General features: G+C 43.5%; 2 protein-coding genes across 3 annotated transcripts in view; one reads left to right on the top strand and one right to left on the bottom strand.

The window, feature by feature from the left end:
* Nucleotides 1-506: 506 nt before the first annotated feature.
* On the bottom strand, nucleotides 507-6,967 carry TEX36 (testis expressed 36). Its single transcript, XM_034061364.1, has 4 exons — nucleotides 6,797-6,967; nucleotides 5,665-5,796; nucleotides 2,542-2,622; nucleotides 507-999 (listed from the first exon to the last, which is right to left on the bottom strand). Exons 1-4 carry the CDS (start codon nucleotides 6,965-6,967, stop codon nucleotides 751-753), a joined length of 633 nt encoding a protein of 210 aa, XP_033917255.1. The 3' UTR covers nucleotides 507-750.
* A 2,348-nt stretch (nucleotides 6,968-9,315) lies between these two features.
* Nucleotides 9,316-16,319, top strand: part of EDRF1 (erythroid differentiation regulatory factor 1) — a 28,665-nt gene continuing 21,661 nt past the window's right edge. For both annotated transcript variants that reach the window (XM_034062504.1, XM_034062505.1), the window contains exons 1-6: nucleotides 9,316-9,450; nucleotides 10,713-10,921; nucleotides 12,335-12,401; nucleotides 13,285-13,410; nucleotides 14,650-14,774; nucleotides 15,228-15,387. In XM_034062504.1, the coding sequence (XP_033918395.1) occupies nucleotides 9,385-9,450; nucleotides 10,713-10,921; nucleotides 12,335-12,401; nucleotides 13,285-13,410; nucleotides 14,650-14,774; nucleotides 15,228-15,387 (753 nt within the window). In that variant the 5' untranslated portion in view covers nucleotides 9,316-9,384. The remainder of the gene's footprint in view (nucleotides 9,451-10,712; nucleotides 10,922-12,334; nucleotides 12,402-13,284; nucleotides 13,411-14,649; nucleotides 14,775-15,227; nucleotides 15,388-16,319) is intronic.

Here is a 16,319-nt window from a genome sequence, read left to right on the forward strand (position 1 = left end):
AGTGGTTTCAAAGAGCACAAAACCTGAAGAGGGGCTTTGGACAAGGGCCTGTAGGGACAGGCCAAGGGGAATGGCTTTAACCTGACAGAGGGGAGATTGAGATGAGCTCTTAGGCAGTTCTTCCCTGTAAGGGTCACACACAGGAATGTGTACACTGTTTACAACATCCTTTCTTTCCTTACTTGTGCAACTGCTGTGTTATAACTAAACATTACAGTTATTTTGCACAGCAGTCTCATGTGCAGCTTCTTTTTTATCTAGCTTCTCACATGGGCAGTAACCTGCCCTCACAGCCATGACTCCTTTCAGAAAAGGTTTCTCAACACACAGTTTTGACTCCCTAGTGTGGAAATCCTCAAGGATCCAGTTCCATCATATACTTCTTTCAACACAGATGCTGTCAGCTGCTTGAGGTACAGGCCCACCACTGATTCGGAAGTTGAATGAGGTTTTGTATCAAGATGAGGGTCAACCAAATAACCCATGTAGAATCACTACCTCTGTTCTCCTAATAGAAGTACAGCTGAAACTATGCACAATCATGCTTTTTCTCTCAATTACAATTTTTATAGTAATGTATGTCTTCAGAGTAACATGAGTGTTGATTTCAATGAACTCTCAACTGCACAACACATTCACTTCATACATATATTTATTTCATCATCCATCTGAGTAAGAGGTAGTTTAGATCTCAAGTAAAAGCTCTGATGATGATGATGATATATCTGTATTACAAAGGTGGGTTGGTAATTAAGATGACTTGTTTGGCTGCAGGTTTTTATCCTTCTCAAGAATGGGTTTCTCAGGACACTGCTTTTCTGTGTGCTCTTTTGGATACCGCCTATAAATTGTGCTCTCAGAGCTTTTATCTCCCATAAATGAGGTCTGATAAATGGTTAAGCCATCTTCTTTGCTGGGAACTGGCTCATGAGCCCACTGGAAGAAGTTCTGGGAGTTCTGCTGCCGTCTCTCTGGTTCCACCTTCCTGCGGCCCAAACCCTAAGGAAAAGATGGAAAAACAAATTAATGTAAAACATATGATTTACAATCACAGTTTCACAGATTCATCTTGTAACAGTCACTACCCCAGTGGGAAGTTAAGGAAGCTGTTACCACAGTGATTCCCAGAACTCAGGGTTCATCTTTAGCAAGTTAAAAATAGGATTGGCAGACTCGCCTGGATGAATATATATTAAATGGGAAATCTGTTGACCTTCCACCTCTTAGTACTAATAAACCACTTCAACTTTGCATTTCTGTAGCACACTACCTACTCCAGGCTATTTAGTTCTACTCAGCTAAATTAATCTGCAGACTAACCCAAAGAAATAGGTTAATAATTTTATGTCTGGACTGCAATAAAGAAATTGAGACAGACCATGAAATCTGAATCTTCAAAGGTATCCCTTGAGTGTCCACACATGGGGAGACACAGACTGATTTTCGCACTCTATAGCTTGCAGGAAATTTATTTGGAATTATGGTTGATCAGTATCTCTAAGGCGATGAGACATTGCACAAAGGGCACAGAAATGGAGGTCACTCCCTGAATAATGAATACCAAAAATGCAGGTCTAAAAGAGCTCAGAGTCAGGTGAACTATCACAATTCACTGCTTCTTCCTCTACTTGTGATCTTGTGAACTGAACTGTTGGTTTTGCTAGTGACAGAACAAGGGGAATGGCTTTAACCTGCCAGAACAGGGGAGACTGCAATGAGCTCTTAGGCAAAAGCTCCTCCCTGGGAGGGTGCTGAGGCGCTGGCACAGGGTGCCCAGAGAAGCTGTGGCTGCCCCATCCCTGGCAGTGCTCAAGGCCAGGTTGGACACAGAGACTTGGAGCAACCTGCTCTAATGGAAGGGGTCCCTGCCCATGGCAGGGGTTGGAGCTGGAGGAGCTTTAAGGTCCCTTCCAACCCACACCTCTCTGTGATTCTATGATTCTGTGATATGTCAACAATCTAAGAAAAGTGGAAAAACATGAAACTTACACACAGAGAAAAGCCCAACCCAATATAAATTCTAGTCAAAGTTGTGTCTTCTGCAACTTACACTTATACAGGTATTTTATAGAGATGCGATTGGAAAAGAATACATTTTGGAGCTATATCATGGGTGTCCTATGGATTTTTCTTAAATTTAGGACAAAAAAGACCTTGAACCAAATAAGCAGGACTGAGCCACCTAAAAAAGTTCATCACAAAGCCAATCCCTTTTAGCAGACTAATAGAATGTATCACCAGCTACAGAGTCATGTTAAGACAAGAAAAACTTTTCGTAGGACCCCTACGAAATGCCTGTCAAATACCCAGATCATGGGAGGGTTGTTCTCCTTGAGTTCCCCCACCCTCAATGACCATCTGTGCCAGTCCCAGAGGAGTCCCATCCCAATCCTAATGAAACATGGGGTTTTCTTTGCTGTTTACGTTTTTCTCTTCTAGCAAACCTATAGTTTGTGCAGGGGAGATAAAAAACCCTGTGTTTCCTCTCTGGCAGGCTGAGAGATCTGAATTTGCTGGATTTTGCTCGGTGCTGGTACTTACAAAATCAAAATACTCTCCTACATTCTGCAAGCAGTGCTTGTTGTCATGAAAGGAAAACGGGAAATTGTTCTTCACTGCTGTCTGAAAAGAAGAAACAATAGCAAATAAATATCAATCTTAACACCCCTGCTTTGGAGTATACTTGCATCTTCTTATATTCTAGCAGATGCTGAAATTAGTGCTGCCTATATTCTAACACAGAAATCATAGAATCATAGAATGATTTGTCTTGGAAGGGACCTTAAAGCTCCTCCAGCTCCAACCCCTGCCACAGGCAGGGACCCCTTCCACTGGAGCAGCTGCTCCAAGCCCCTGTGTCCAACCTGGCCTTGAACACTGCCAGGGATGGGGCAGCCACAGCTTCTCTTGGCACCCTGTGCCAGCGCCTCAGCACCCTCACAGGGAAAAGCTTCTCCATTGTATCTAACCTGAACTTTCCCTGCTTCAGTTTGAACCCATCACCCTTTGTCCTATCACTACAGTCCCTGATGAAGAGTCCCTCTCCAGCACCTTTGTAAGCCCCTCTTCAGATATTGTAAGGCTCCTCTGAGATCTATATTCACATATTACGTTTTTAACTGCACACAATTGTGTAGGGGTAATGTGGACCCTCTTTATTTTATTTTATTTACAGGATCATCTGAAGGATTTGCATTCCCTTGACTTGAATATATACACAATTAATATAAAAGTGTGACTTCCCAAATAAGAAAGGAGACCTTCCATCTGTAAGCAGCAAAATACTGCATGTCTTGTTTGATTCACCAGTAAGGCTAAAGCTAATTAAAATGAACTACAAAAGGGAACTTGAAACTGAATTAGTCTGTGATTTATGTACTGAACATCATGTACCCTGCTTGTTGCAGGGGAAGTGGAGGAGGTATTAATTGCATAACTCATTTATAATCTCATTCTTTAACATAATGTTAAGCCAGTTCCCAAAATGAACCTAGTGCTTTAGAAGAAAATAAGGACAACTGCAAAAGAACCCTTTAAAAAGCAATTTAACTGGGCTTGAATGAACTGTAAGAAGGTAGATTTAGATTGGATATAAGGGAGAAGTTCATTACTGTGAGGATGCTGAGGCGCTGGCACAGGGTGCCCAGAGAAGCTGTGGCTGCCCCATCCCTGGCAATGTTCAAGGCCAGGTTGGACACAGGGGCTTGGAGCAGCTGCTCCAGTGGAAGGGGTCCCTGCCTGTGGCAGCGGTTGGAGCTGGATGAGCTTTAAGGTCCCTTCCAACAAACTAATCTGGGATTACATATCATTGCAATATTATTAAAATGGCTAAAAACTGAAACACTGAAATCTCTTCTGGACTATTAAATTGCCTTTGCTCTTGCCCAAGCACTATCCTGTTGCTTCATATTGGGTGCATAATGCTTTTTAACTGCAAATGCTCTAGCAATTTTTACTTTTTCTATTGTGGAATACATTTTTCCTCTCTGAACTATGATATTCACCTCCAAAAAGAGAAGCAAGTTTCAATGCGCAACTTAACAAAATAGGTTTCAAAAATGAAGCTGAATCGGTTGTAAAATTAAATGTTACAGGAGGCCTGAGCCAGCATCACAAAATACTAAATCTGCCTGCATGGAGTCAGCCACACAATTATATTTGAGGGCATTTGCTGTCTTAGACAGATTTTCTGCCTTTTTTTTAGGTATGTGCCACACGTTCAATTGATTTCTCATCCAGATTCACCCAGACTGCAGTTCTATGGTTAAATAAATTCAACAGACACATTCTCATACATGTGTTTAAAAATAAGCACCTTCTAAGTCCCTAAAATGTGGCACTCACTAAAATATCTGACTGCAATTACCAATCATCATTTTAGGAACAGTGTTTATTGCCACTGCCTATATGCTGCAGGAAAACTGAAAACCAAGGTGGCAAATACTGAGTATCATCTCTTGGAAAGATTCCCCAGATTAACTAATGGTGTACAAAAGAAAGTATGAAAAAGGAGGCAATATAAGCTTATACAGTGCTGTGTTTCTAAGGAAACTAACCCCACAGGCAGAAAATCCCCTCATACTAAGAGATCACAGACATCCAGCTGCACATGTAGTGAGCTTCCAGCACTCTATCAGAACTTCCTAACACTGTCACAGAAAAAAACTTCCTCAGATTGTTCCTGGGACATCACATTTTAGCCTTTAAAGGCTCAAATCTTTGTACTCTCATTGCTGAACTCGTCTGAGCTCTTGATTTATGAGAGAGAGAAATTGCACTAAGTCCTTCTAACAGTGACATGCGGTAAATGCAAGATATAAACCAGATGAACAGTCCTACTAGTTCTGATAAAAGGTCCAGGTGACCAGGTTCTCCTTTTCAGAGTGGCTAAGGCCAGATGCTTCACAGAAAGGTATATGTAATACCAACATAATGTACACTCATGGTACAATATCATCTTCTTCTCACTAGCCCCCAGCTTCCCTTTTAAATAGTCCTTCCTGGTTTTTGGTATAGCAAAATCTGTGAAATGAATTCAATATAATTGCTATGCTCATAGAAAATGGAAATAGAAAATGTTCTGTGCACAAGGTGGGTGGGTAAAGCAGAGCTCAGTGTGATGACAAAATAAGGACATAAAAATGTGGTTATGAAACTGTAACACTTTAAATCCTCAAGGTTTTAAAATACTGTATTTTGTTTCCAAAACTGTCCCAAATCTCCTCATTTTTAAGCATTCATAATGATAAAAAAGTAATCCTTTGCCTGACTATATGGAATTGCTAACATTCAATTCAAAACAGATCATCAAATTTCACTTAAACGGCCTTATATGCCTTTACACACAGGCTTTGGGCTGAGATAGCTCATGACTGATTCTTTGATATATTCTAGCACATAAATATGTCTCAAGCAGGTAGAGTAGCTACTAAAAGAGTAAAGTAACTGATGCTGGCAACCAAGAACTACAGCAGGACTTGAGTATCCAAAATTAGAACTAACGATGAAATACATTTCTGTCTTAGCACAAGCAGCCATCATTTTACTCCCTGAGGCACAAAGTCTGCCGCTCTGCTACAACTACTTTACTAACTACCACACTTAACTTAGCAAGTGCTGTCTTGCAAAAGGAGCTCTTTAAGTTGTATTGCCACAGTAACTCACCTGCTCCCGAGCTTTGCGTGCTAGTGGCAGTGTCTCCTCAAGGTACGGAGCTGCTTTGCTGTTCTGGACCTGGTTTTGTGCAGAACTCGTAGTTGACTTGGGTTGATTCTGGTCTACTCCAATATGAGCAAACTAGAAAATAACAACAATTATGACCCATTTAGAACAAAAAAAAACCAAACAACAACAAAACCCCAATTAGATTTGATCAGAAATGTGCCCAAAACTGCATTTTCCCGTTTATTTTTTATTCTTTGGCTTGCAGCAGCACCTAGTGGCCTCTGGAAAAATCAGGAGCTTCCAAGCACACAGCACGACCGCTGCAATAAAGACATTATAATGTAACCAGACAAGAATACTGTTCCTCCAAGAACATTCTAAAGCCTGTTTATGTAGTGATAATCCATCTATGCCATAACACTTCCGTTTGCCTGTGCTGCTGCCACTGTTGTAGGTTTGAAAACACCAAACTGGGGAGGAACAGCTCAGCCAAACATTAGGCCCATGGGGTCAGAGACTGAAGAATGGACTGTGCCAGGCGTGGGTCACAGCGCCCTGTGATGCTGAGATATTCCAGCCCAGGGACTTGACAGGGGCTGTGGCACTTCTGAGAGCAACGACTGAGGCAAACATTGAATCATAGAACCAACCAGGTTGGAAAAGACCTTTAAACTCATACAGTCCAACCGTTCCCCAGCACTGCCAAGGCCACCATTAACCCATGGCACTGAGGGCCTCATGTACACAGGAACACTTCCAGGGACAGTGGCTCCAGCACTGCCCTGGGCAGCCTGCTCCAATGCCCGAGCACCCTTTGGGGAAGGAATTGTTCCTAATATCCAGTCTAAACCTCCCCTTGTGCAGCTTGAGGATGTTACCTCTTGTCCTATCACTTGTTACTTAGGAGACCGACTCCCACCTCACTATAGCTTCCTTTCAGGTAGCTGTAGAGAGCGATAAGATACCCCCTGAGCGTTCTCTTCTCCAGACTAAACCCTTCCGGTCCCCTCAGCTGGCATTTTCCAGCAGATAATCATCCTGGGCTAAGGATAAGAGACCTCCAGCATTGTTGGAATAGTGGAAAAAGCACACTGCCGGAGTTTGCTTTACTCCCTCTGAATGCAGGGGGCACCTTTTCCTCATCAGCATTAGGAAGGGTGAACCCCGTTCCTGGCTGAAAGCCACGATCACCCCTAGCGCAGAGTTCAGGGATAGCAGTGAGGGAGCAGCAGGGCCCCCGCTCGGCCCTCACCCAGTTGACGGTGCGCTGCGCACTGGGATGGACCCGCCTGTTGCTTTGCATGGCTCCGGCTGCTGCTGCCGCTGCTCTGTCGCTTCCAGGGCCCGAACCTGCGGGTTTTAGTGCCACCGGTTGTCGAGTTCACAGAGGGGATGGAACCCATCGCTGTGACGTCAGGCATTCGCTGTGACGTCAGAGTTTCCCTGACTGCATCACTAGTGATTCGGGTGTTCTAGCAGGATCCATAACATCGAGGGCAGCACTGCTCTTCCTCGCCTTCTAGAAGAGGAGAAATAAGTCGGCATTGAATGCTGTCTTAAAGTGGAGGAGAAATAGAGTTCTGTTTAAGTATTAATTAGTTCTGCACAATCACTCCAATGACATTTCACTATCTCAATGGTAATATATGGAGAGGTCACCCCTATTACAGACATAGTCCCTACAATGGATGTAGCAAGTATTTTTTATGTATAGTGTTTTATAACATGTTTTTTATGGCTGTGGAATCATTTTCCGGCTTGAAAAAGGCCTTTAAACTCATCAAGTCCAACTGTTCCCCAGCACTACCAAGGCCACCACTAATCCATGCCACTGAGGGCCTCATCCACATGGTGTGTGAAAGCTTCCAGGGACAGTGACTCCAGCCCTGCCCTGGGCAGCCTGTTCCAATGCCTGAGCACCCCTTGGGGAAGGAATTGTTCCTAATATCCAAACTAAACCTCCCCTGGTGCAGCTTGAGGCCATTTCATTCTTTGCCGATGACACCAAGCTGTGTGGTTCTGTTGATACACTGGAGGGAAGCAATGCCATCCAGAGGGACCTTGACACACTTGTGAGGTGGGCTGATGCCAACCTCGTGGAGTTTAGCCATGACAAGTGCAAGGTCCTACACCTGGGTTGGAGCAATCCCAGGCACAGCTACAGGTTGGGCAAAAAGGAAATTCATGGTAGTCCTGCGGAGAAGGACTTGGGGGTGTTAGTCAATGACAAAATGAACATGAGGCAGCTTCAGTGTGTGCTTACAGCCCAGAAAGCAACCGCATCCTGGGCTGCATCAAGAGGAGCGTGACCAGCAGGTCAGAGGAGGTGATCCTGCCCCTCTACTCTGCTCCCGTGAGACCTCACTTGGAGCATTGTGTGCAGTTCTGGTGTCCTCAACATAAAAAGGACATGGAACTGTTGGAACAAGTCCAGAGGAGGCCACAAGGATGATCAGGGACTGGAGCAGCTCCTGTATGGAGACAGGCTGAGAAAGTTGGGGCTGTTCAGCCTGGAGAAGAGAAGGCTGCGTGGAGACTTCAGAGCAGCTTCCAGTATCTGAAGGGGGCCTACAGGGATGCTGGAGAGGGACTATTCATTCGGGACTGTAGTGATAGGACAAGGGGTAATGGGTTGAAACTTAAACAGCAGAGGTTTAGATTGGATATAAGGAAGAAATTCTTTACTCTAAGGGTGGTGAGGCACTGGAATGGGTTGCCCAGGAAGTTGTGAATGCTCCATCCCAGGCAGTGTTCAAGGCCAGACTGGACAAAGCCTTGGGTGCCATGGTTTAGTGTGAGGTGTCCCTGCCCATGGCAGGGGGGTTGGAACTGGATGATCTTGAGGTCCTTTCCAACCCTAACTATTCTATGATTCATATTGTTCTATCACTTGCTCCTTGGGAGCAGAGCCCAGCCCTCTCCTGGTCCATCCTCCTGGCAAACAGTTGTAGGGAGTGATAAGGTTCCCCCTGAGCCTTCTCTTCTCCAGATTGAACCCCCCCAGGTCCCTCAGCCATCCCCCATCACACTTCTGCTCCAGGCCCTGCACCAGCACCATTGCCCTTCTCTGGCCCCGCTCCAGCACCTCAATGTCTCTCTTGCAATGAGCAGCACAGAACTGAACATAGGATTCAAGATGTGGCCTCACCAGTGCCCAGTGCAGGGGCACCATCTGGCCTGGCCCTGCTGCCACACTGGTGCTGCCACAGGACAGGATGTTGTTGGCGTCTTGGCTGCCTGGGTACAAGCTGCTCATGTCCAGCTCCGTCAATCAGAACCCCAAGGTCCTTCTCCACGGGCAGCTTTCCAGCCACTCTACCCGAAACCTGTATTGTTGCATGGGGTTGTTGTGGTCCAAATGCAGAACGCGGCACTTCGCCTTGTTGAACGGCATAACATATAACCAGCCTACTCAGAACAACAACACCCACAAACCACCACCATTGCCCACCACTGCCGCCTTCCTCCTCAGGCGCGGCCCCGCCCCTCATGCAAGCCCCACCCCTACCCCTCTCCTATTGGCCAGGGTGCGCCTTCAACACCTCTCGCGCTTCTCTATTGGTCAATCCACGTTTTCCCCGCCCACCAACCCCTCCTGGGACATCTCGGGAAGTCTCGCGAGATCTGGCTGTTCCCGAGGTGACGCACCCCCCTCCCCATCGGCAGGGGGCTCTGACAGGGACCCGGAGCGCCGCTGGCGCCGGCTGAGGCGAGCGGGACATGGAGGAGTTCTGTGGGGCCGGGGCCTCCGCGCCCCTAAGGGCAGACGTGGAGGAGCCCAAGCAGGTACCGACGGTGAGGGTGGGGGGGACACGATGTGCTTCTCCGCAGTGCCCCACAGGCGCCGGGAGTCGGGGGTTCTGCGGCTGAGGGGCACCGCTGCCGTCGGGCCCCCCCCGGAGCTGCCCGGTGTTGCTGCTCCTTCCACCTCAGCCCGGACCGTGTGGGGCTTCAGGCGGCAAACACAGCCCACAGTAACGTTTTAGGTTGCCTCATAGGTGTGGATCCACCTTCCAGTTTGGTGAGTAAGGGAATGCTGTTGTAGGGTTGAAGTAGGGAGTGTGCTAATTATGATTAAGCTTTAATTGTAAGCGGTGTTTCTGTTGTTATGCCTAAGTGCAGAGTACTGCGTTCTATTTACATAAACAGTGTCCTGTGGATCTGTTTTTCCCTCAACATGCGTCAGTTCAAAGCTCTCAACACAAGTGTGGCAGCTGCGTGTTTTGAAAAGAAATATGCAGTCATAAGGTGTATTTATTTATAGTGCTTCCGTGTGAGTGTGCTGAGGGAAGGCACAGGGTGCCCAGAGAAGCTGTGGCTGCCCCATCCCTGGCAGTGCTCAAGGGCAGGTTGGACACAGGGGCTTGGAGCAGCTGCTCCAGTGGAAGGGGTCCCTGCCTGTGGCAGGGGTTGGAGCTGGAGGAGCTTTGAGGTCCCTTCCAACACAAACCAGTCTGGGATTCAGTGATTATTAAAGCAGAAATGTATTTAGCTTTAGTGTTGGTCTTATTGAACCCTTTTTTTTCCACAAGCTTTTGCGGCATTAGTAGGAATTCTATTTTAGTTTCAGCCTTTCTGAGTAATTTTGCATTCCGTGGGAGCTGCCTCGGATAACATTTTAGCCTTACAAAGTGGAGCACATGCTTGACGTAAGTGTTGAAATTTGTGTAACTGAAATGCTCAGAAGTATAGGAAGGAGAATGTTATAAGTGAGTATAAGATTGGGCTTTGCTCACCAAGTTAAAAATAGCTTATAGAGCAAGTCTGGAAGTTTTAATCAGGGCAGATTTAGATTAGACATTAGAAAGAAGTTCTTTCCTGTGAGGGTGCTGAGGCGCTGGCACAGGGTGCCCAGAGAAGCTGTGGCTGCCCCATCCCTGGCAGTGCTCAATGCCAGGTTGGATACAAGGTCTTGGAGCAAGCTGCTCTAGTGGAAGGTGTCCCTGCCCATGGCAGGGGTTGGAACTGGATGAGCTTTAAGGTCCCTTTCAACCCAATCCATTCTGTCATTTCATTAAATAACCTGCTGATTTCTCTTTGAATACTAGGGGTCGATGTTGTTCCTTGGAGGCAATGAAGTGAAAAGCAGTGCTGTGGTGAAGTACTCCTCTGCCCCACCACAAGCAGCATTTGCCCGTCTTCAGGAGAAGACAGACCTGAAACTTCCACCTGCCAATTGGTTACGTGAAAGCGCTAAGCTGGGACCAGCAGGTACAACCATTCTTGGCAACAACAAGAAGAGCAAACCCTTTTCAAGGTAAATAATAGTAGGCTTTATTTTTTTCCAGGCTTTTAGGAATAATTCTAACAGTGATCTTGGACCGTGTGTAATTGAAAGTATAAAGTGCAGACTTTGCCATAGCAACTTGGTCTTCTTAGCCATTCTCTCTCTGCTTTTCCATCCTTAGTTCTTGCCTGTGTGCTATTATCTTGTCTCCTTTATAAATGATTAATGATGCTGGTTGATTATTATTCTTTATTCTGCTGTTGATTATTGTTCTTTTCAAGTGCATGTTGACACCTTGCCTGAGACAGTCAAGCTGACTTCTTGTTCTTCTCGAGTTGGCTGTTGCCAGTTGGCCAAAATCAAACTAGACTGGTTAAGCCAGCCCTTCTGCTTCTGATAACAGGTGAAAATTGAACCTCTTGAAGGTTACAGAGCAAATTTATAACCCTTCTGGATCTTTAGAAACCAGACCTGGCTAACAAATGGCAAAAGAAATTTCAGTCATGTCAGGAGTGAAGAGAGAAGGTGAAATAAGGGGCAGAAGCAAAAACCAGCATTACCTTTCAGTGTAGATGTTTGTTCAACAGTTGGTTGAATTGAGTTCAGAGTGTTTAGAAACAGGAGGCTTAAATCCTGTGCTGAACAAGCAGATTCACACCAAGTCAACTAGTTAGAGAAATTTAACAGTTTGTTTGATCTGTTTTAGGACATGTACATTTTTGAGCAGAGCAGTATGTTTCTCTCGGCTTTATGATTTTCTCCTCTTTATTTTAGGTACTGTGTTTGTTTGTCAAACAGAGGCTGATGGTTTAACCTCTCTGTCTCCAGTGTCAGTATTACAAAGCTAATAGCAAAAGTATAACTTCAGACACTTGCACATCATGTATTTGTTTTGGTTATAGTAATACCTGGTTTAATTGTAAAGAATAATCTGTACTTTTAAATAATCCAGCTTCAATAGCTTGTAATTTAGAGATGCTTTAATGAGAGTGGATGAAGGTACAAGCATGTGTCTGTTACAACATGTAGGCCAGTTAGAAAACAGAAATTAGGGGTAAAATTAAATGACAGCAACTAAAATGAAACTATTTATTGTGTTTAATGCCTTGAAGAGAAGCTCTTTATAAAAAAAAAAACTGTTCTCTAATTTCTCATAACTGTCCTAACACTTAAATAGCTGTTTTTTCTTCATTACAAAACTTAAGCTGCCTTTTTGAGTGTCTTGAAATTGGATTTAATCCATTCGAAAGAGAGCTTTGAAAAACATGCAGAATGTGAAGCTGAAACGATTTTGCTGATTAACTTTAGATGTTATTACAGATTATAATGTTATATACACTTTTTTATATAAAGAAAAAACTTTTAGATATTTAATAAGCTTAAAAACATGCAGTTCTCTATTTAATGCTACATTTGTCTTCACTTGTAATATCTTCCAAATAGCTTTGGGATGGCCTATGACTTCATTGACTCAGTTGGAAATGATGTGGATGTTGTGTCTGATTCAGAGGTAGGTGTAACTTAAGTGCTATCATTCAGACTCTTATTGTACAAACCTTATTTTAAGACACTGCTGTGGCTTCTGTCATCTTTGTGTCTTTTGAGGAGAAGTAAAAGATCCCCTAGTGGGTCACTGAAGTTCTCTGTGATTTAAGGGAGTTGTGATCACTGAATAAGGCATGCAGAGATAAAATCATCTTTCCTGTGTATCTCTGTAATTAATCTTCAGCTAAAATATGTGGTTGAGCGAATGCAAGGCATCAGTCTTGCAATGTAGTTGATTTGTGTGTTTGAAATAATTTTTTTTCCATGTAAATTATTGCTCTCAGGATTATTTATTTTTCCCTCTATCCTTATCTAGAAGAGAGCCCCCTTCAGTCTTGTTTCCTCTGATACTTGCCAGCTCTTTTGGTGCTGGTTGTACCTGTAGAATTCAGATGAGGCTATTCAGAAGAGGAAACATACACAGTTACTGTCTTAGTATTGATGTTTGGCAGATTTTTATTCAGGCTTAGATTCCTCTAAGATATCTGACAAAGTGCTGATATTTCTGTGGTGATGATAAAGCTTTTAAATCCAAACCATCCCCTTGGATTTTTCTCTCATTTTTGATGATACCTGCTTGTGATGATCTGAAGAGAGATCAAATTTAAACCATCTATGTGGTTTATACTGACTGCTTGGTCTCTTTATTGCTGCCATTCATGTTCTCTGAGTTAAAGAAATGCTGCTTCTTATGGAATGCTTTAAAATCACTGACACTATAAGGTTTTATTTGCCTGTCCATGCCTCTCCAGTACTGGTAGTATATTCTTTGCTTATAGTTTTCTAAGAATTGTCTTACAATGCAGTGTAGTTCTACTCATGTTCTCTGTTCTCCTTTCTCCTGCAAGAACATTAAAAAGCTTCTGAAGATTCCTTACAGCAAGTCACACGTGAGCATGGCAGTACATCGCATTGGGCGGACACTGCTCTTGGATGAGCTGGATATCCAGGAACTCTTCATGAGATCATCTCAAGTGAGCTATGTGTTTTTGAAGTATGCTCAAAATAAATTATTCCAAGAATAGTGTAGCCACGAAGAAAGCACATATGCGTAAAAATGCCTAAGAATTGTAGGCAAATACAAAAGGTGGTTTGTTTGCAGCAGGTGGTTTACCCATGATGGTATTGTAGATCTTAGGCAGAAGTTCTTCCCTGTGAGGGTGCTGAGGCACTGGCACAGGGTGCCCAGAGAAGCTGTGGCTGCCCCATCCCTGGCAGTGTTCAAGGCCAGGTTGGACACAGAGGCTTGGAGCAACCTGCTCTAGTGGAAGGTGTCCCTGCCCATGGCAGGGGTTGGAAATGAATGATTTGTAAACGCCCTTCCAACCCAAATGTTGTGGTTTAAGCCTTGCTGGTAACTCAGAGGAATGCAGCCATGCAGTCAGTCCCCTTCCTTTTCTTCCTCCTCTAGCTTCTGGAGGGATGGGGAGGAGAAGCGAAAGAATGTAACCCCAATGGGTTGAGGCAAGGGCAGTCCAGTAGCTAAGGTATAACACAAAACCACTACTGCTACCACTAATAATAATAATAAGAGAAATAACAAGGGAAGAGAATACAACCACTCACCACCCACCAACCGATACCCAGCCCGACCGAGCAGTGATCTAGCCCTTCTGGGAAACTGCCCCCAGTTTATATACTGGGCATGACGTGCTGTGGTATGGAATACCTCTTTGGTTAGCTTGGGTCAGGTGTCCTGTCTCTGCTTCCTCCTGGCTTTCCTTCCTCCCTGGCAGAGCATGAGACTCACAAAGTCATTGGTCAGAATAAACATTACTGAGCATCAACTAAAACCATTGGTGTTATCAGCACTGTTCCCAGGATGAAAGTAAAAAAATGCAGAACTGCACCAGCTACTAAGACTGAGAAAAATGACTGCTACTGCTAAACCCAGGACACTAAACCACTCTGTGATTCTATGCTTAAAATTCTGCTTTCCTGTAATTACTTCAGTATTGCTGTACTATGTTATTAATAATAAGTAATTGTTACTCTGCAATCTCTTAGTATGTGTCAGACTTTCTAATGAAATCGACTTTTCAGTAAGAACTTTTCCAGAAAACACATTTTAATACATGACCAGTTCAAGACTTTCAGCTGCTTATTTATTTTCTGGGGCTTCTTTTATTGTTTTGAATAACTATTCTTAAGGTAATAAGGTTTACTTTGCAGATGCTTCTTGGTATTAACTTTGTATTTATGATCTTGCCTAGACTGGGGACTGGACATGGCTGAAAGAGTTTTATCAAAGGCTGATTGATCAGAAGTGGCAACGAAAAAAGAAGAGTAAAGAACACTGGTACCAGAAGGCTATACTCTCTAAGTTCTTGTATTACAGGTAACCTCATGTCTACATAAATCTCTAATTCTGCACAGCTTACTTTTGTCTGGTTTCTTGTCTTGAAGTAGGTATTAAGAGTCTGTTATGGTCTGTCTTATTTACTGATTTATCCTTAGTTAGAGAAGATGAGAGATGAGATCAGGAAATAATGTGTGAATGTTTTAACAGAAATTGAAGTATTTTAAAGTAGAATTAAAGAATAACCAGCATGACTTAACCTGGATATTTCAATATTTCTGCATTTGAGGAAGAACAACTTAAAATATACAAGGTAGATGGTGGCACCTGCTGTAACTTTGTGAGAGTTTAATCAATGAACAACTTGTCAACACAGCAGTCTTTTAATGTATAGATACAGTCATACTTTAAGAGCAGTGCATCAAATAGAACAATTCTAAAGTGGATCTGTTTTCATGTCATCAACTAAACTTCTTAATGGTGCTTTGTCAGCATTAATGGTGATGGAGCTGCACAGCCTGTTCCTTCGACTTCGAAGCAGCACCAGGAGGGTCCTGTTTCAGGTGAGAGTGATGAAGCAGGAGAGGCCTCCTGGCCAGCTCCTTTTGAAATGCCTTCTTCGTTATCTGAAGATCCAGGTGCCTCTAACCAGGTTAGTGTGTAAAATGCTTTAAATGGCACCTTAGTTTTTTTAGAGACATCTATAGTGAAAGGTTTATCTAAGCTGTTGCTGCTGCAGTAGTCTTTGCAGAAATGATTAAGGCATTAGAAAAACTTGGCAGTAGGTGCAGTTTAGCTTATGCCAGGGTTTCAGAGCTCTAACTTTGAGAAGTTAATTTTTTGTCACTGTAGTACTAAAGACATTTATCTGTGCAGTCTTGAGAAAGAAAACATTTGGAGTCATTAATGACTTTACCTATAAGTAGAAAAATCTGGGGTAATAGTTGGACTTGATGATCTTTGAAGCTCTTTTCCAACCTAGTTGTTTCTGTGATATTCAGAAGGTGTGCATAGCCTAAAGTTTTGGCCTTTCTTTTTAAACCTGCCATTAAAATGAATCTGTTGTGGCCCTGAATTGATGGGGTGAAGAAGAAAATGGAAGATCTATGAAAATGTTGGCAAAACAGTTAAGCAGCAATTACAAATGCTTGCTAGGAGATTACACAAGTTGGAAAGTTTATAGTAATTACGCAACAAACTAGTATTAGGCCCTAATCCAGGGTTTCAGCCTGTGGCTAAGCTTATTTATGAAAACTCTTTAATTCCTGTGTTGTTTGAGTAATATAAAACAGGAGTTGATTACGTGTTTGAGAGGTTGGCAAATCTGTTGCATTCAGTCTAATTTAATAATGATGCTATAGCTATGCTTAGTATTATCAACTGGTATGCCAGATGACTTGGTCTGCTAACTTGTGAAGGCTCTAACCTACCTTATCCATAAAATTGAGCTAAAATGGTAACTGCATGTGTTGTGGTGAAATGTTCTAAAGTGGGGAAATATTTCAGTGCTCGAAAGCTTTTAGAAAAAGGGTTGCTTCTCTTTTCCGCTTTCCTGGGGAGCTATTGCCTGATACAGCAGACTAT

The sequence above is a fragment of the Melopsittacus undulatus genome, chromosome 4, assembly GCF_012275295.1.
Source record: "Melopsittacus undulatus isolate bMelUnd1 chromosome 4, bMelUnd1.mat.Z, whole genome shotgun sequence".
Taxonomy (NCBI): Eukaryota; Metazoa; Chordata; class Aves; order Psittaciformes; family Psittaculidae; genus Melopsittacus; species Melopsittacus undulatus.

Coding starts and splice junctions, on each gene's coding strand:
- TEX36 (XM_034061364.1), bottom strand. CDS start 6,967: ATGCAAAGCAACAGGCGGGTCCATCCCAGTGCGCAGCGCACCGTCAAC. Junction 5,797..6,796: donor CTAATGCTGATGAGGAAAAG/GTGCCCCCTGCA, acceptor GTTATTTTCTAG/TTTGCTCATATTGGAGTAGA. Junction 2,623..5,664: donor CACGCAAAGCTCGGGAGCAG/GTGAGTTACTGT, acceptor TCTTCTTTTCAG/ACAGCAGTGAAGAACAATTT.